The 20,087-nt window shown below is 43.6% G+C and overlaps 1 protein-coding gene across 1 annotated transcript; it reads left to right on the top strand.

Moving 5' to 3' along the window:
- The first annotated feature begins 6,241 nt into the window (after positions 1-6,241).
- On the top strand, positions 6,242-18,486 carry LOC311130928 (uncharacterized protein). Its single transcript, XM_084163740.1, has 4 exons — positions 6,242-6,598; positions 6,717-6,857; positions 6,984-7,192; positions 17,453-18,486. The coding sequence occupies exons 2-4, from the start codon at positions 6,735-6,737 to the stop codon at positions 17,607-17,609; spliced, it is 489 nt and encodes a 162-aa protein (XP_084019866.1). The 5' UTR covers positions 6,242-6,598; positions 6,717-6,734; the 3' UTR covers positions 17,610-18,486.
- Positions 18,487-20,087: the final 1,601 nt, after the last annotated feature.

The raw sequence follows: 20,087 nt of genomic DNA, 5'->3' as shown, positions 1-20,087 counted from the left end.
TCCCTACGAGGTTGCCATCAAGAACACCTGTAGCTCCACCCACTTGCGCCGCGCCTACTCAGACGGACACCTGGCCTCGGAACCCCTGTTTGGCCAATCACGGGAGATTAGCTTCGAAGTGTGACATCCCTTCAGACAGGCCCACACACTGCCACCACCAACCAGACCGCAAGAGGAATACTGTGGCCACACCCTTCACTTAGGCTCCTCTAATCAGCTGTCAACCCAGAGGAAGCGACAGGAATAGGAGATGGACCTGAATCAACACGTTGAGCAGCATGTCTCTGTCTGTCTTCAACAACCTGTAGTTTAGCATGTTTTCACAAAATGCTTTTCAAATGAGACACACACATTTTCAAATTTTTCAAATACTTTACCTGCACTTGCTTACTTGCACTTGCCTGGTGCAAAGGAACCAACTGAATACAAACCACACTCAGGGCCTCTCCCTGCCTCCGCTAGCTCTGTACAGTATATGCATGTGTAACAGAAAAAAAACTGAAATACTGTTTAATTATGTAAAGTTCAACAAAATAGTTGGAATACTTGGATTGATTTAATGTAATCTAGTCCTATTGAAATCAACATGAAAAATCAAGATGTTATACATTCATGTGTGTATGAGGACATTTAGTAGTCAGTCACCTGATGATCTACCTGTCCTGCCACCAGGGTGTCCATCCCAAGACACCTCCAGGAGAGATTCGCCAGGAGGAGAATAGAATGGTTCTCAGAGACACCAACTTCCCACACTCTTAGAAAAATGTGTTCCAAAATGATTATTTGGCTATCCCCATAGGATAACCCTTTTTGGTTCCAGGTAGAACCCTTTTGGGTTCCATGTAGAACCCTCTGTGGAAAGGGTTCTACATCAAACCCAAAAGGGTTCTACCTGGAACCAAAAGGGTTCCACTTGGAACCAAAAATGATTATTCAAAGGGTTCTCCTAAAGGGACAGTTGAAGAACCCCTTTAGGTTCTAGATAGCACCTTTTTTTATAAGAGTGTACAGCCAGGTCCCCATCCCTGGTGCTGAATACCCCCACAATAACATCACTAATCAACAATAGGGAGCAACATCATCATCGACATCAATGGATAGCTAAAGAAAGAAAGAAACAGGCTTCACATACACATATGTTTCTCCTTGGCTGGCAAGTACTTCATCATGTTTTAATGATTAAATGATGGTACTTTATAAATACACATATTGTTATGAGTTTGGGAATTAGATTCCAGGTTAAGTTATATTTCAATCAACGCATGCTAGTATTAGAGAAACCCGACTGGCCAGTCAACCATCACAGTGTAATCCCTGAAGATTATAATACCCAGATGAACAGAGGTTTGTATGTTCACTGAAACATGCTGAACTAAAGTAATCTGCTTCAGAGATAATATCTTACATAGGCCAACACATTTTTAACTAGTCTATTGATCATTAATTACACCACACAATAGGAATGGCATCTCTCTCTCTCTCCCTCTCTGTCTGTCTGTCTGTCTGTCTCTTAATTCAATTCAAAAGGCTTTATTGGTATGGGAAACATACAGTGGGGAAAAAAGTATTTAGTCAGCCACCAATTGTGCAAGTTCTCCCACTTAAAAAGATGAGAGAGGCCTGTAATTTTCATCATAGGTACACGTCAACTATGACAGACAAAATGAGAAAAAGAAATCCAGAAAATCACATTGTAGGATTTTTACAGAATTTATTTGCAAATTATGGTGGAAAATAAGTATTTGGTCAATAACAAAAGTTTCTCAATACTTTGTTATATACCCTTTGTTGGCAATGACACAGGTCAAACGTTTTCTGTAAGTCTTCACAAGGTTTTCACACACTGTTGCTGGAATTTTGGCCCATTCCTCCATGCAGATCACCTCTAGAGGAGTGATGTTTTGGGGCTGTCGCTGGGCAACACGGACTTTCAACTCCCTCCCAAGATTGTCTATGGGGTTGAGATCTGGAGACTGGCTAGGCCACTCCAAGACCTTGAAATGCTTCTTACGAAGCCACTCCTTCGTTGCCCGGGCGGTGTGTTTGGGATCATTGTCATGCTGAAAGACCCAGCCACGTTTCATCTTCAATGCCCTTGCTGATGGAAGGAGGTTTTCACTCAAAATCTCACGATACATGGCCCCATTCATTCTTTCCTTTACACGGATCAGTCGTCCTGGTCCCTTTGCAGAAAAACAGCCCCAAAGCATGATGTTTCCACCCCCATGCTTCACAGTAGGTATGGTGTTCTTTGGATGCAACTCAGCATTCTTTGTCCTCCAAACACGACGAGTTGAGTTTTTACCAAAAAGTTCTATTTTGGTTTCATCTGACCATAGGACATTCTCCCAATCCTCTTCTGGATCATCCAAATGCACTCTAGCAAACTTCAGACGGGCCTGGACATGTACTAGCTTAAGCAGGGGGACACGTCTGGCACTGCAGGATTTGAGTCCCTGGCGGCGTAGTGTGTTACTGATGGTAGGCTTTGTTACTCTGGTCCCAGCTCTCTGCAGGTCATTCACTAGGTCCCCCCGTGTGGTTCTGGGATTGCTCACCGTTCTTGTGATCTTTTGACCCCACGGGGTGAGATCTTGTGTGGAGCCCCAGATCGAGGGAGATTATCAGTGGTCTTGTATGTCTTCCATTTCCTAATAATTGCTCCCACAGTTGATTTCTTCGAACCAAGCTGCTTACCTATTGCAGATTCAGTCTTCCCAGCCTGGTGCAGGTCTACAATTTTGTTTCTGGTGTCCTTTGACAGCTCTTTGGTCTTGGCCATAGTGGAGTTTGGAGTGTGACTGTTTGAGGTTGTGGACAGGTGTCTTTTATACTGATAACAAGTTCAAACAGGTGCCATTAATACAGGTAACGAGTGGAGGACAGAGGAGCCTCTTAAAGAAGAAGTTACAGGTCTGTGAGAGCCAGAAATCTTGCTTGTTTGTAGGTGACCAAATACTTATTTTCCACCATAATTTGCAAATAAATTCATAAAAATCCTACAATGTGATTTTCTGGAGAAAAAAACTCTCAATTTGTCTGTCATAGTTGACGTGTAGCTATGATGAAAATTACAGGCCTCTCTCACCTTTTTAAGTGGGAGAACTTGCACAATTGGTGGCTGACTAAATACTTTTTTTCCCCACTGTATGTTTACATTGCCAAAGCAAGTGAAATAGATAATAAACAAAATTGTCTCTCGCTCTGTCTTTCTCTCACACACAAACACACACATCCCACTGGGCACACCATGTCATTTCAACGTGGATAATTGGGTAATATTTGGTTGAGACATTGATCAATGAGATTACAACCTATATTCACCCACTCAAAAGTTAGTTGAATTTCCAAGTTAATAGGCTATTTATTGTATTTCAAAAGTGATATTGAATTGTGTTTGGTTATCAACGTAACCAAAAATCTACATTTAAAGGAGATATATCGTCTGCTTGGATTGTTCCATCTGTGCCACTGACTTAGTCTGGCTTTAATTCCAGCTTGTCTACAAATTAAAAATGTAATGGATGTGTTGGATTCACTACTCCATCTCAACAAAAAATCTAAGTTAAAGAATAGGTCTAAATCAAATCAAACTTGAAATGCACTTAAATGCCTATTCTTTAACTTAGATTTTTGGTTGAGATGGAGACGTGAATCCAATATATCAATATTAACTTGTAGACAAACTGGAATTAAAGCCTATTAAGTCAGTGGCACAGATATAACTATCCAAGCAGAATACACATCTCCTTCAAATGTTGATATTTGGTTCTGTTGAACCAAATTCAATATTACTAAAGATCATTACATTTTAAATCAACCAGAGCTTGAAACTATCGGCCTATTGTATTTTCTATTTTTGGTTGAATTCTGGGTTGAATTGAAACAATAGTCTTTAGAAAGTATTCACATCCCTTGACTTTTTCCACATTTTGTTGTGTTATATTCTGAATTTAAAATGGATTAAATTGAGATTGTGTGTCAATGGCCTACACACAATACCCAATAATGTTTTTTACAAATTAATTAAAAATGAAAAGTTGAAATGTCTTGAGTCAATATGTATTCAACCCCTTTGTTATGGTAAGCCTAAATAAGTTCAGGAGTAAAATGTTGCTTAATAAGTCGCAATAAGTTGCATGGATTCACTCTGTGTGCAATAATACCCCACGCGTACAATTATCTGTAAGGTCCCTCAATCGAGCAGTGAATTTCAAATACAGATTCTACCACAAAGACCAGGGAGGTTTTCCAATGCCTCGCAAAGAATGGCACCTATTGGTAGATGGGTATAAAAAAAGCAGACATTTAATAGCCCTTTGAGCATGGTGAAGTTATTAATTACACTTTGGATGGTGTATCAATACACCCAGTCACTACAAAGAAACAGGCGTCCTTCCTAACTGAGAGGAAGTAAACCGCTCAGGGATTTCACCATGAGGCCAAATGGTGACTTTAAAACAGTTACAGAGTTTAATGGCTATGATAGGAGAAAACTGAGGATGGATCAACAACATTGTACTGTAGTTACTCCACCATACTAACCTAAATGACAGAGTGAAAAGATGGAAGCTTGTACAGAATAAAATATTCCAAAAATGCATCCTGTTCACAAAGGCACTAAAGTAAAACTGCAAAAAAATGTGGCAAAGATAAAATGTATGTCCCGAATACAAAGTGTTATGTTTGAGGCAAATCCAACACAACACATCAGTGTTTACATATTCATATTTTCAAACATGGTGGTGGCTGCATCATGTTATGGGTATGCTTTTCATCTGCAAGGACTAGGGAGATTTTTAGGATTAAAATAAATGGAATAGAGCTAACCACAGGCAAAATCCTAGAGGAAAACCTGGTTCAGTCTGCTTTCCAATAGTCACTGGGAGACAAATTCACCTTTCAGCAGGACAATAACCTCAAACACAATGCCAAATATACACTGGAGTTGCTTACCAAAATTACATTGAATGTTCCTGACTGGCCTAGTTACAGTTTTGACTTAAATCGAATTGAGAATCTATGATAAGACAATGGATTTCTAGCAATGATCAACAACCAACTTGTCAGAGCTTGAATAATAACAAAATATATAATATGTGCAAATATTGTACAATCCAGGTGTGCAAAGCTCTTAGAGACCAAAGGGTAGCTGTAGTTAGATACACTCTCCAGTAGGAGGTGCTGCCCAGCCTACAGTTTTTTTTTCTGATAGTGGATATAACGTTGGAAGAGAAGAGTTGACATTTTTTTTTGACAAGGTTTGTCTATGTTGAAATTTGGTTACCAAAATGACAATCTTGTGGTTGTCACCCTCAAAACAACTATGGTACTTGTCTATGGAGCAGCAAGAGGAAGTGCCCCTCCCTACCTTCAGGCTATGCTCAGACCCTACACCCCAAATCGAGCCCAGTCCCCAATATTGGAACCAGCTTACCCCTGAAACTAGGGCAGCAGAGTCCCCGCCCATCTTCCCGAAAACCTACCTTTACCTCTTCAAAGAGTATTTTAAATATTCCCACAGCACCCACAAAAAATGCCTTTCGTGAAGTACCACTTTTTTTCTTCCTTACTAGCTCTAACTTTGCTGATAGCTATTTTATTGAGGGAAAATGTACTTACTATGACTGTGATATGTGGTCATCCCACCTAGCTATTTTAAGATGAATGCACTAATTGTAAGTCGCTCTGGATAAGAGGCTAAGAGCGTCTGCTGAATGACTAACATATCAAATGTAAACAGCAAACACTCTTTTCACGCCACTTTAGTAAGGTTAGAAGAATTAAAGTTGCAGGTTAGGAGACTAAGGTTAAGGTTAGGAAAATAGTTCGGGTTAGGGTTATCAAAAATGGTCTCCTAACCTGCTACGAATATCACTTTGCATTGAAGTGGAGCGAAAAGAGTGTCACCAAAACAACAGTTTATGTTGATGACTTTTTTCAAATCCAATGTATTTTTCCACATTGATTCCACGTCACAAAACATTGAAAATGATGTTGAAACAACGTTGATTTAATCAGTTTGTGACGGCGGGATGACACAGCCAGCGTCATCTGGGTTCTGTGCAGCGTCTTCTAGTTCAGACAACATCCAAACATCTTTCTGACAAACACTGACGACATTCAGATCCTTCTCTTCTCTGCCACTGCCCTGCCCCCTTCCTCCCCTTCCCCTCTCTCTGTTCTCTCCTTTCCTCCTCCAGAATAACTGTCAGAAACCGACTTCCTCTGACCACGCGCAGAACGGGGCTGTGTGACTAGCCGGGGCAAGTGTCCTGCCCTGCCCTGCCCTACTGCGATACAAATTCAATATGTCGACCGCGATGTCACGTTATAACGGATTTAACGGCTCTCTGGCAGAGCAAGCGGGATGAGTTTTAAGTTATAGCTTGCTCGGTTGTTTCGAACATTTTGATTCTTGAGATTCTTCATTTTTGTTTAGATAACAATCAGAATCTCTCACGCCACATGGAAAGCAAAAAGGAAGTGCAACTAGCTGAGGAAGAAAGGAGTAAAAAGACAACGGAGAGATTTAGAAACGAAATAATCATCTCTTACCTTTATACCCGGCTGGGCACTGGAGAAGCCTCTTCAGAAGGTAAAGTAGTGATATGGTATGCCCTCTGACAGTTCAATCAACACGTGATCATCTGATAACTCTCAACCCTTTGTCTTTGATCTCTCTCTCACTCTCTCTCGCTCTCTCTTTCGTGCAGATTGTGAATGATGGTGTGATGGTGTTGGAGGAGTGTGGAGGTGTGTGTGAGCCAAGCCACGGGGTAGCGCCAGGCAGACAGGGGGAGAGAAAGCGGCCATCTCCCCAGGGCGTGCTGCTATCTCTAGGCCCCGTGATGATGGTAGGAGGGGGCCGCATTCTAGCTGTGTGTGTGTGTTTGTTTGTTACCAAAATAACATGTTAACTAAGTTGTAGATGGTGTCCTGGCTCACTGTGTGTGTGTGTGTGTGTGTGTGTGTGTGTGTAGGTAGTAGGGGGTTTCCTGACTTTCCTGACTCTGCAAGGTCCAGGGCTGTGGATGGGGTTGCTGATGGCTGTTACCGGGGCAACACTGACCATTGCTGGGCTCTGTATTTTAATGACAACGCTACAGGTGTCGGACGTACCTGGACACTTCCTGTTACACCCCCGCACAGGAACACGCTATAGCCCACACCAGGCCCTAGCCATCCAGAGGTACACACACACACACACACCAGGGTTTCTGTTAGCCGGTAATAGCCGGCTTTTGGCCGATAGAAAAATAGAAAAGCTGATGAATAACATTTGCACCGGCCAATTGTCCGGGAGAAGAAGAAAAAAATCCCATTGCGAAAGAATGCTTTTTAGCCTATTCATTGATGGAAATACCAGTCGATGTAAATACATTTGACTGGTCATGCTTATCGGTCTATAGGTTAATTTGCATTATAAACTGGGTGGTTCGAGCCCTGAATGCTGTATACCACGGGTATACAGCATTCAGGACAACGACCCTAAGCACACAGCCAAGACAACGCAGGAGTGGCTTCGGGACAAGTCTCTGAATGTCCTTGAGTGGCCCAGCCAGAGCACAAACTTGAACCCTATCGAACATCTCTGGAGAGACCTGAAAATAGCTGTGCAGTAATGCTCCCCATCGAACCTGACAGAGCTTGAGAGGATCTGCAGAGAAGAATGGGAGAAACTCTCCAAATACAGGTGTGCCAAGTTTGTAGCGTCATACCCAAGAAGACTCAAGGCTGTAATCGCTGCCAAAGGTGCTTCAACAAAGTACTGAGTAAAGGGTCTGAATACTTATGTAAATGTGATATTTCATTATTTTCTTTATACATTTGCAAACATTTCTAAAAACCTGTTTTTGCTTTGTCATAATGGGTTATTTTGTGTAGATTGATGAGGGGGAAAACTATTTAATCTATTTTATAATAAGGCTGTAACGTAACCAAATGTGGAAAAAGTCAATTGGGTCTGAATACTTTCCGAATGCACTGTATGTCTTACCTTGCTTCAAAGTAGCCTAGCCAAAATCAGACCATTTCTGTGGAGGCAATTATTTAAACTTTCTTTCAATGTGCAGTAGCCAAAGGCACAATCCTAGTCATATTAGCAACCCATGCTAGTTGTTGCATATTAGATCTCCCCACTTCCAAAATTTCAAACGGATGCTTTCCTCTCTGTCACATGAAACCTCTCGCATGTGCGGTGCGCTTTTGATATTGGTGTTTTCCCACTAATTGAATTATGGAACAAACATTCGCAAGTAGCCTACTGCCTTGTACGCATTGCTGCACTTATAATGTGAAGAAATAATAGTTGATCAACATTGTAAGCTAAACGTTCTGATCTGTTGCATCAGACTCATTGGACAGTTATTCTAACATCTAAGTGCGCATCAGAATTCGGTAAGAAGGACACACACCATTGCATCCTGGACTTGCATGTTCTGTTAATATGAATTGCCATAATATTAATGTGATTTCTGTCATTCTGAGCACCGTGGGTGGACACCCTAATCAGGTTACGTACCTGATTGGGTCTGGTAAATTTCTCAAATGTCCAGTAAATTAAAATGCTGCCGGTCAAATGCCTGGCGCTACGTTTTCCTAACGGAAATCCTGACACACACACACACACACACACACACACACACTCACACACTCACACACTCCCCTGGCCTCGCCTGCTCTGTTTTAACTGTCAGTAAGTTTAAACAAGGTTAGTTCTGCTCAGTGTCCAACCGACATATGCACAAACAGATACAGTACCAGTCAAAAGTTTGGACACACCTACTCATTCAAGGGTTTGTCTTTATTTTTACTATTATCTACATTGTAGAATAATAGTGAAGACATCAAACTATGAACTAACACATATGGAATCATGTAGTAACCCAAAAAGTGTTAAAACAAATCAAAATATATTTTAGATTCTTCAAAGTAGCCACACTTTGCATTGATGACAGCTTTGCACACTCTTGGCATTCTCTCAACCAGCTTCATGTGGAATTGTCACGTTCGGGCAGGAACAGGCCGGGCCGGGCTGGCGACGCGCACCACTGGCTTGGTGCGAGGGACAGGAACAGGCCGGACCGGGCTGGCGACGCGCACCACTGGCTTGGTGCGAGGGGCAGGAACAGGCCGGGCCGGGCTGGCGACGCGCACCACTGGCTTAGTGCGAGGAGCAGGAACAGGCCGGACCGGACTGGCGACACGCACCACTTGCTTGGTGCGAGGAGCGGGACTGGGTTCCTTTATTAACCCCTGCTCCTTCTGCTGCCTAACCAGCTCCTCTCGCCGTGCCTCTACACCTTCCTTCTGCTCCCTCTGAACCAATGGCCCCCGTAATCTGGTGGCCTCCTCTCCTAACCAGCAGATCCGCCCTGTCGCGGCCTCCTGCTGCCTCGTCGTCCACACCGTGTGCCCCCCAATTTTTTTGGGGGGGGGATTGCCTCTACACCCTGATCAGGGCCTCCATCTTTCTTGCCAGATCCTCTCTCATCTCCTGCCAAGTCCATCCTCTCTGCTCCTCCTCGGCACACTGCTTGGTCCAGGTCTGGGGGATCTTCTGTCACGTTCGTTCATAAACGGGACGGACCAAGGCGCAGCGTGATATGCCAACATGTTTATTAAACGAATAAACACAACAACAAAACAATAAACTAACGATACATGACGTCCTAAGGTACACACAACAAACCTCACACGGAACAAGATCCCACAACCCACTAGTGCCAATAGGCTGCCTAAGTATGGACCCCAATAAGAGACAACGAGCGACAGCTGCCTCTGATTGGGAACCACACCGGCCAACATAGATCTAGAATACTAGATCCTACAACATAAAACAAACACAACAAGGAATATACACCCTGACTCAACATATAAGCGTCCCCTGAGTCAGGGCGTGACAGGAATGCTTTTCCAACAGTCTTGAAGGAGTTCCCACATATGCTGAGCACTTGTTGGCTGCTTTTCCTTCACTCTGCGGTCCAACTCATCTCAAACCATCTCAATTGGGTTGTGGTCAGGTGATTGTGGAGGCCAAGTCATCTGATGCAGCACTCCATCACTCTCCTTGGTCAAATAGCCCTTACACAGCCTGGAGGTGTGTTTTGGGTCATTGTCCTGTTGAAAAACAAATGATAGTCCCACTAAGCGCAAACTAGATGGGATGGTGTATCGCAGCAGAATGCTGTGGTAGCCATGCTGGTTAAGTGTGCCTTGAATTCTAAATAAATCACAGACAGTATCACCAGCAAAGCACCCCCACACCATCACACCTCCTCCTCCATGCTTCACGGTGGAAACCACACATGGAGAGATCATCTGTTCACCTACTCTGCGTCTCACAAAGACACGGCGGTTGGAACCAAAAATCTCAAATTTGGACTCATCAGACCAAAGGACAGATTTCCACCGGTCTAATGTCCATTGCTCGTGTTTCTTGGCCCAAGTCAGTCTCTTCTTCTTATTGGTGTCCTTTAGTAGTGGTTTCTTTGCAGCAATTCGACCATGAAGGCCTGATTCACACAGTCTCCTCTGAACAGTTGATGTTGAGATGTGTCTGTTACTTTAACTCTGTGAAGCATTTATTTGGGCTGCAATCTGAGGTGCAGTTAACTCTAATGAACTTATCCTCTGCAGCAGAGGTAACTCTGGGTCTTCCTTTCCTGTGGCGGTCCTCATGAGAGCCAGTTTCATCATAGTGCTTGATGGTTTTTGCAACTGACTGCACTTGAAGATTGACATTTTCTGCATTGACTGACCTTCATGTCTTAAAGTAATGATGGACTGTCATTTCTCTTTGCTTATTTTAGCTGTTCTTGCCATAATATGGACTTGGTCTTTTACCAAATAGGGCTATCTTCTGTATACCACCCCTACCTTGTCACAACACAACTGATTGTTCAAAAGCATTAAGAAGGAAAGAAATTCCACAAATTAACTTTTAACATGGCACACCTGTTAATTGAAATGCATTCCAGGTGACTACCTCATGAAGCTGGTTGAGAGAATGCCAAGAGTGTGCAAAGCTGTCATCAAGGCAAAGGGTGGCTACTTTGAAGAATCTCAAATATAAAATATATTTTGTTATGTTTAACACTTTTTTGGTTACTACATGATTCCATATGTGTTATTTCATAGTTTTGATGTCTTCACTATTATTCTACAATGTAGAAAATAGTAAAAATAAAGAAAAACCCTTGAATGAGTAGGTGTGTCCAAACTTCTGACTGGTACTGTACATGCATACGCAAGCGCACACAGAGAGAGAAAGAGAGCAGAGTAGCAGCCAGGAACACTGAGCCATCAGGTTATTATTATTGCAGTAGATGTTGACCAGAGGAGCTCAACACTAATAAACTGAATCTTTCAAGGTATTCTTCAGTGGGTACATAGATGGGTTAGCTGACAACGTCACGAAAACAATGCGCAGGCCTTAAAGGGGCAGAAGTCCGTGAGTTGTTGTGATTCTGGATTGCCAGATGGCTAGCAACAATGACAAGAAACTGCGATGTGGGGAATCGTGGCTCATTTTATCTAGTTTCATCTTGTTCTTTTTTTATTTGTATTTTTTTTGTTATTTAGCAGACGCTCTTATCCAGAGCGACTTACAGTTAGTGAGTGCATACATTTTTTCATACTGCCCCCCTGTGGGAAACCCACAACCCTGGCGTTGCAAACGCCATGCTCTACCAACTGAGCTACACTGGGCCTGTTCTTGATACCATGTCTTGTTTTGAGGTGTTTTGACTGGTTTCATGTCAATGCTAATATGGCTAAAATTCGCTACCTAGCTAACCAACAACTGTAACAAGTGCTCATTGAACAAATGTATTGCAAAATATAGTTTCCAAAATATCGTTTACATGTTGTCAACATTCTAAGCCAACCCCTTCTGTTTTGCCCCATAGTTTCGCATAGGTTGTTTTTTGTTGCTAAACAACCAACCTCACATTGCTTATTTCAGCCTGGTTAGTTCGGAGATAACATAAAAGCTAACTAGATCATCCCACCATTTGGCTTCAGCCTCAAGCCTTACTACATCACTGAGCAGGATGGACAGGAGACAAGAAAATGATTATAGGAGACAAGGAATGGTTGCTATTAAGGTGCAAGATGGATTTGGTTGACTCCCTGTACAGTAAATGGAGATACACTATACTGTGCATTCGGAAAGTATTCAGAACGCTTTACTTTTTCCACATTTTGTTACGTTACAGCCTTATTCATCAATCTACACACTATACCCCATAATGACGAAGTGAAAACAGGTTTTTAGAAATGTTAGCAAATATGGTGGCAGCATCATTGCTGTGGGGATGTTTTTCAGCGGCAGGGACTGGGAAACTAGTCAGGATCGAGGGAAAGATTAACAGAGCGAAGTACAGAGAGATCCTTGATGAAAACCTGCTCCAGAGCGTTCAGGACCTCAGACTGGGGACGAAGGTTCACCTTCCAACAGGACAACGACCCTAAGCACACAGCCAAGACAACTCAGGAGTGGCTTTGGGACAAGTCTCTGAATGTCCTTGAGTGGTCCAACTAGAGCCCGGACTTGAACCCGATCGAACATCTCTGGAGAGACCTGAAAATAGCTGTGCAGCGACACTCCCCATCCAACCTGACAGAGCTTGAGAGGATCTGCAGAGAAGAATGGGAGAAACTCCCCAAATACAGGTGTGTCAAGCTTGTCGTGTCATACCCAAGAAGACCAAAAGACTTGAGGCTGTAATAGCTGCCAAAGGTGCTTCATCGTACTGAGTAAAGGGTCTGAATACTTATGTAAATGTAATATCAGTTTATTTTATTCTATAAATTTGCAAAAAAATCAAAAAACCTGTTTTTGCTTTGTCATTATGGGGTATTGTGTGTAGATTGATGATATTTATTGTTTTACACCATTTTAGAATAAGGCTGTAACGTAACAAAATGTGGAAAAAGTCAAGGGGTCTGAATACTTTCCGAATGCACTGTATATACAAAAGTATGTGGACACCCCTTCAAATTAGTGGATTCGGCTATTTCAGCCATACCTGTTGATGACGTGTATAAAATCAAGCACACAGCTATGCAATCTCCATAGACAAACATTGGCAGTAGAATGGCCTTACTGAAGAGTTCCACGTGACTTCCAACGTGGTACTGTCATAGGATGCCACCTTTCCAACAAGTCTGTTCATCAAATTGCCCTACTAGAGCTGCCCCGGTCAACTGTAAGTGCTGTGAAGTGGAAACGTCAAGGAGCAACAACGGCTCAGCCGTGAAATGGTAGGCCACACAAGCTCACAGAACGGGACCGCCGAGTGCTGAAGAGCGTAGCGCGTAAAAATCGCCTGTCATCAGTTGCAACACTCACTACCGAGTTCCAAACTGCCTCTGGAAGCAACACATTAACTGTTTGTCGGGAGCTTCATGAAATGGATTTCCATGGCCGAGCAGCTGCACACAAGCCTAAGATCACCATGCGCAATGCCAAGCGTAGGCTGGAGTGGTGTAAAGCTTGCCGCCATTGGACTCTGGAGCAGTGAAAACGCGTTCTCTGGAGTGATGAATCTCGCTTCACCATCTGGCAGTCCGACAGACAAATCTGGGTTTGGCGGATGCCAGGAAAACGCTACCTGCCCAAATGCATAGTGTCAACTGTAAAGTTTGGTGGAGGAGGGATAATGGTCTGGGGTTGTTTTTCATGGTTTCGGGCTAGGTCCCTTAGTTCCAGTGAAGGGAATTATTAATGCTACAATGTACAATTACATTCTAGATGATTCTGTGCTTCCAACTTTGTGGCAACAGTTTGGGGAAGGCCCTTTCCTGTTTCAGCATGTCAATGCCCCCATGCACAAAGCGAGGTCCATACAGAAATGGTTTGTCGAGATCGGTGTGGAAGAACTTGACTGGCTTGCACAGAGCACTGACATCAACCCCATGAACCACCTTTGGGATTAATTGGAAAGCCGACTGCGAGCCAGGCCTAATCGCCCAACATCAGTGCCCGACCTCACTAATGCTCGTGCAAGCAAGTCCCCGCAGTAATGGTTCAACATCTAGTGCAGGGGTACTCAACTACTATTTGAGAAGGTCCAGTGACACAAATTTCCTTGGTGGCAAAGATCCGGATGGATATCGTCCTTTATCGGCGCTGTGGTACAGCGTAGGAACAAACATAGTTGTCTACGACTTAGGAAACATGTTGTTGTATAACATGTACATTAAATACATTAAATGAGACAAATAATTTGAATTAATTACAACTTATTTCGAATGTAAACATGTGCAACATTGCATCAACATTGCTGAAGAACAAAAGTGGTTGCGTAATTATCCATGCAAAAAGTGCACTGTGAACCATTGGGTCTTGATTATTGTTATTAAAATAAAGTGCATGTTTTCTGGAGAACAAAGGAGAGTTTAACAAAAATAATAATCTGAATGCACAGAACGTCACTGTGGGCCATGCAATATTCATGTATATGTCACTCTGGGCCTTGCCCTGCATTAATGAGAGAAATTACACTTTCTATCTCTTGCCAATGCTTTGAACTTTGGCACATATGGTGTGAGAGCAACTCTGAGACACTGGTGCAGGTGTCCATTGGTGAGCCTGGTGCGGTATTTGTTTTTAATAACGTTATTTGTGGAGAAGGCTGATTCACAGCTGTATGTGGAGCCAAACATGGTCAGGATGTCTAGTGCCAGATTCTTGAGAACAGGGACATCAGCTGCAGGCACCATCTTTCCCCAGAAAGTGACAGGGTCACAATCACCAGCCTGCTCCTTCAAAGACACATTTTCTTGCAGCTCAATCAACTCCATTTGCTGTGATGCAGCATTTACCCATCTGAAGATCTGTTTAGCTTCTTCTGACAACTTTGTCACATTTGTGACCAAGAAGGGGTTCTGGATGAGCAGCAGCAGTTCTCTTTGAACAGAGAAGTCATCAAGCGAGCCTTGACGTTATCCATCGGCTTCTGGATGAAATCAACATGGTTGGGAACATAATTGTATCCCTGCATTTGCACCAGAAGATTGGGGAAGTGGACAAATGAAATTAAATCAAAATCAAATTGTATTTGTCACATGCGCCGAATACAACAGGTGTAGATCTTACCTTGAAATGCTTACTTACAAGCCCTTAACCAACAATGCAGTTCAAGAAATAGAGTGAAGAAAATATTTATTAAATAAACTAAAGTAAAAAATTTAATAACAATTAACACAATGAAATAACAATAACGAGGCTATATACAGGTTAGTCGAGGTAATTTGTACATGTAGGTCGGGGTAAAGTGGCTATGCATAGATAATAAACAGAGGTGGTTGTCAATGTAAATACTCCCTGGAGATCATTCTTGAAAAGCTCACATTTCTTCTGGAAAGCCCGGACTGCTGTTATCATATCACACACTGTGTTGTCCCATCCCTGCAGCTTAACATTCAGTTGATTAAGGTGTGATGTAATGTCTGTCAAAAATGCAACTGTTTCCATCTTCCAAAAACTCAGAAAACTGAGTTGCCTTGTCACTCTTTTGCTCTGATAAGAAAGCTTTGATTTCCTCCTGAATGGCCCAAAAGCGTTCCAAAACCCTGCCTTTGCTTAGCCATCTGACATTGTTGTTCAGTAGTAAGTCATCAAAACTGGCATTGCCTCTGTCAGAATTCCTCGTAGCATGCAGTGTTGTAGGGATGATGTTGCTCTCAAAAAGTTGATCGGTTTCATCATCATTGTCATGACCTCAGAATACTATTTTCCCAGACTGGCCCACAGGACAGATTGATGGATGATGCAGTGATATGATGGCAGGTCAGGGTGGTCCTCTTACAAACATACAACCAGTCCCTCCATCTTCCTATCATGGCTGGAGCTCCATATGTGGTGATGGATCTGTGGTGATGGAGACCACTGACTTCAGATCCATCCCCCTTTTTGTCAGCATCCCTTTGATGGCATGGATATCCTCTCCCCGCATGTGTGCTTCTAGATTTGTTAAGCCCAACAGCTCCTCACAGAATTCCTTCTTTGTTTCATTATAAAAATCGAACAAACACCAGAAGCTGGGCATTATCAGTGTTATCTGTTGATTCATCCACAGTTAATGAAATGCATGGTGCATTCTGAATGGCCTCAAGTTGTGAAGTTAAATCTTCAGCTAATATTATATTATTATATTTCAGTTCTCGTCATTGTTGTGGAATCTGACAGTGGGAACTGTTTGATCTTTTCCCTGAGCTCATCTTTTTGTTTACCTTCAAGCAAGGGATCAGCAACTTCACACATGCATTATTTTACCATCTCAGTGTGTTTTCCCAGAACCCAAGCTATCCTCAGTGAACACTCCATTGCACGTTGTTGGGCTGTCAGGGAATTGACAAGGACGTTGGTGGACCTCTCATATTGGGATTTGAGTTGGTTAATCTTCTTTGTTCTCACCTCCGTGTTCAGAGGATACGTCTGGTGTCATAATGGAGCTTAACATTGGCACTTCACGAGAGCTACAGACTCACTGCATATCAGGCACATTGGTTTTGTGCTAGTTGCGGGGAGAATGAATAAATACTCTTCCGTCCACTCGTCTTTGAATATACGGTTTTCAGAGGCAACTTCTATTTATTTATTTAACAAGCCATATTAACAAAGACACTGGTAACTAAGCTCCTTCTATCTGTGATATTTACAGTTGAACTGCGGTCAAAAATTTCTGTTTCTTTCTGCCTGCTTTACCCCTGTCCCAAAGCACTCACAGGCGGCCCAGTCCTCGCGCTGCAGTCCCTCCCAGCTGCAGTCAGAGCAGGAGATGTTCACCCCTCCGCGTCCAGACTGCAAATGAATCGCGCATGCGGGAAGCCGCCGCTGGCTGATCCAATCCTGGCTTACATTAAGGGCGGGGTGTAAATGTAGGGTGTTTTTTACTCACTTTTTGTCTCTCCCACGATGTTATTCCTCTCTCCTACAGCGTCCATCACAATTACATGCACATGGCCAATTATGCAAATTAGGTGATGACATCATTTAGCGACTTCTAGCGACTTTTAGGATAGCCAATAGCTACTTTCCTTACTGAGGAGTTGGCAACACTGCTTCGAGAGAGAGAGAGAGAGAGAGAGAAAGAGAGATTGCTGAGTTGAAGAGGCCGCTGCGCCCGGTAGATTTTTTAAAGCTGTCTAAAAAATAATGTATTGACTTTATATGACAAAATGCGATGTTGTCTGGTCTGGATTGACCCTTCTCTGGGTCCGGACCCGGACCGAGGTCCGCCAGTTGAGTTTGGCTGATCTAGTGGAAAGCCTTCCCAGAAGAGTGGAGGCTGTTATAGCAGCAAAGGGGGACCAACTGCATATTAATGCCCATGATTTTGGAATGAGGTGTTCGATGAGCACGTGTCTACATACTTTTGGTGATGTAGTGTACTTTGTCCAAATAATCCTTCCCTCCCTCTCTTGCTCTCTCTCTCTCTAGGAGGTTGGACCGGATACGCAGAGAGATGTCTGAGGACTCTGTGCAAGTGCCCCCCTCTCTACCCCTTCCCTTGCCCCCCACCCCTCCTCCCTGGGACCTGGAGGCACCCCCCTCCTACGACTCTGTCATGAAGAGCCGGGGTCCCTCTGACCTCTGAGGGCTGAGGAGACTACTGTACTGTTCTGTAACTTTGGACTATTCCCTTGGTGCCATTACAGTGAACTAAATCAAGCACACCCATGCTGGGAGAGATGTTGTTCTGGAATGGAGGGGCTGTAAGGGGTTGGGAGCATCGGCATTGTTTACATGTTAACATGACAGCTTTACATATTTGTTTGAAGAATGAGGAGTGTGTTTATAGTGCTACTATTAAGACTACTACAGTGTGATACACTGCACTCCTATAAAGACATTTATAACAAATATATTTTTTAAACTTTCCACCACCCTGAAATTGTTGTTGTTGATGTCACTTTTCAAGTCCACCTGAGGCCCATATATTTGTAGTGGCACACTGAGCTACACCAGGCAGCGAGGCCAGCATCTACCCAGCACTAAGCCTTCACTATCCAGCAGCACCTAGCCTTTACTACCAATGGAGAACCCAGACTTTAAACCCACTTTCTGACTTTTTTGCCGCTTTGGACTCCATTAGCTGTTTGTGCTGTGACTATTTGGGGAGGTTGTGTCATTCTCCAGTGTGTGTGAGTGAGTAAGTGTTTTTGTGTGTGTGTGTGAGTGAGTGAGTGCGAGTGCGAATGCGGGTGTGTGTTTCTGTGGTCTTGTATGCACCACTGATTCTCTCTATTCACACAGTGATGTGTTAAGTAGTGACTCTGAGCTGACATCAGGATAGACAGATGATCTCAACCAGAAGTGCCTTGTTGTTACAGCACTAGACGCTTGTTGTCACAGCACACGGTTGTTCACAGCATTATTCTCTCTCTCTGCCCCACTGCTGCAGGGTTCCATTCTATCCACTGTTGCATGTCCTGTTTGACTGTGATGTCATGAACTTTAGTAAATTAATAGCCAAAGATCTCTGAGTGGTTCTTGTCTCAGTTGTGAGTGGTAAAGTATTGTTTGGACTAAGTACAGTGTATTATTACTCAGTTTCTTTGTTCTGTTCTAACCTCACTTACACTTGAAATAAATGCTTTCTCAAGGAGAGAGAGATGAAGATGTGGAGGAGAAGAGAGGAAAATAGGACAAAGAGTTGGGGAGCTGAGCTGTGGGCAAGGTGACACACTAGCCAACACACACACACACACACACACACAACCCCTGCTCTACAGTCATCTGCAGGCTGTAAGAACCAGCAGAGTAGAACTCAGCCTGCCCTCTCTCCCCCTCTTCCTCTTCTCTTCCTCCTCCTCTCCCTCACCTTCAGTGTCTGACCCAGAGCCAACAGTCTAACTACTAACTAACATACATTACTATAGCTTAGCTAACTCTAATAGATCAAATCTTAGCTAATACACCACCTGTGATTAACTCTGTGTTAACTAAGCTGCATCCTAAGGCTATCCCTGATAGAGTGGGTTACAGTTAGACGTCAGGGGTCAGGTTTAGGGTAGCAGTATGGTGGAGGGGAAGCCGTACCGGTATGGTCTGATCGCGGCGGTGCTGTGTGTGTCGTTAGTCAGTCTGTTTGTTATGACTCAGGAGTGACCTCAAGTCTATGCAACACTCTGCGCCCTGGGGGTCACCATGGTTAGCCTTGGCACCGCATGGAGCCTATGCCAGTGCTACCCTAAGGTAAGGACATACAGGTGTGTGATTAAGTAAAGATTAAACTAGAACTTACCTTGAGGAGCCAGCCAGCACAAGTTTTCAGGTCTCAGGTAAGGTTACCCATCAAGCAAACACTGAACCACTTTGCATCTGTTTATAAAAGAGAGCAAGTGTTGAATAAGATGGTAGCAGCGTGTGTGGTCTTTGTCTCCACTATGTCTCTCCCAGAGACATAACACACAAAAAGAGTGTGCACAGTGACACAAGCTGCCCAGTGACACAAGCCTACCAGACGAGCTAAATCACTTCTATGCTCGCTTCGAGGCAAGCAACACTGAAGCATGCATGAGAGCACCAGCTGTTCCAGGTGACTATGTGATCACGCTCTCCGTAGCCGATGTGAGTAAGACTTTTAAGCAGGTCAACATTCACAAGGCCGCAGGGCCAGACGGATTACCAGGGCGTGTACTCCGAGCATGTGCTGACCAACTGGCAAGTGTCTTCACTGACATTTTCAACATGTCCCTGACTGAGTCTGTAATACCAACATGTTTCAAGCAGACCACCATAGTCCCTGTGCCCAAGGACACTAAGATAACCTGCCTAAATGACTACCGACCCGTAGCACTCACGTCTGTAGCCATGAAGTGCTTTGAAAGGCTGGTCATGGCTCACATCAACACCATTATCCCAGAAACCCTAGACCCACTCCAATTTGCATACCGCCCCAACAGATCCACAGATGATGCAATCTACTGCCCTTTCCCACCTGGACAAGAGGAACACCTACGTGAAAATGCTATTCATTGACTACAGCTCAGAGTTCAACACCATAGTGCCCTCAAAGCTCATCACTAAGCTAAGGTTCCTGGGACTAAACACCTCCCTCTGCAACTGGATC

Source organism: Coregonus lavaretus, assembly GCF_964263955.1.
Source record: "Coregonus lavaretus genome assembly, chromosome: 6".
Taxonomy (NCBI): Eukaryota; Metazoa; Chordata; class Actinopteri; order Salmoniformes; family Salmonidae; genus Coregonus; species Coregonus lavaretus.
This window is presented reverse-complemented; position numbering and strand designations above follow the sequence as displayed.

What these genes read in the sequence shown, in the direction of transcription:
- LOC311130928 (XM_084163740.1), top strand. Translation starts at nt 6,735, where the DNA reads ATGGTGTTGGAGGAGTGTGGAGGTGTGTGTGAGCCAAGCCACGGGGTA. An exon ending in CTCTAGGCCCCGTGATGATG is followed by an intron (nt 6,858 to 6,983) that starts GTAGGAGGGGGC and finishes GTGTGTGTGTAG; the next exon opens with GTAGTAGGGGGTTTCCTGAC. An exon ending in CAGGCCCTAGCCATCCAGAG is followed by an intron (nt 7,193 to 17,452) that starts GTACACACACAC and finishes CTCTCTCTCTAG; the next exon opens with GAGGTTGGACCGGATACGCA.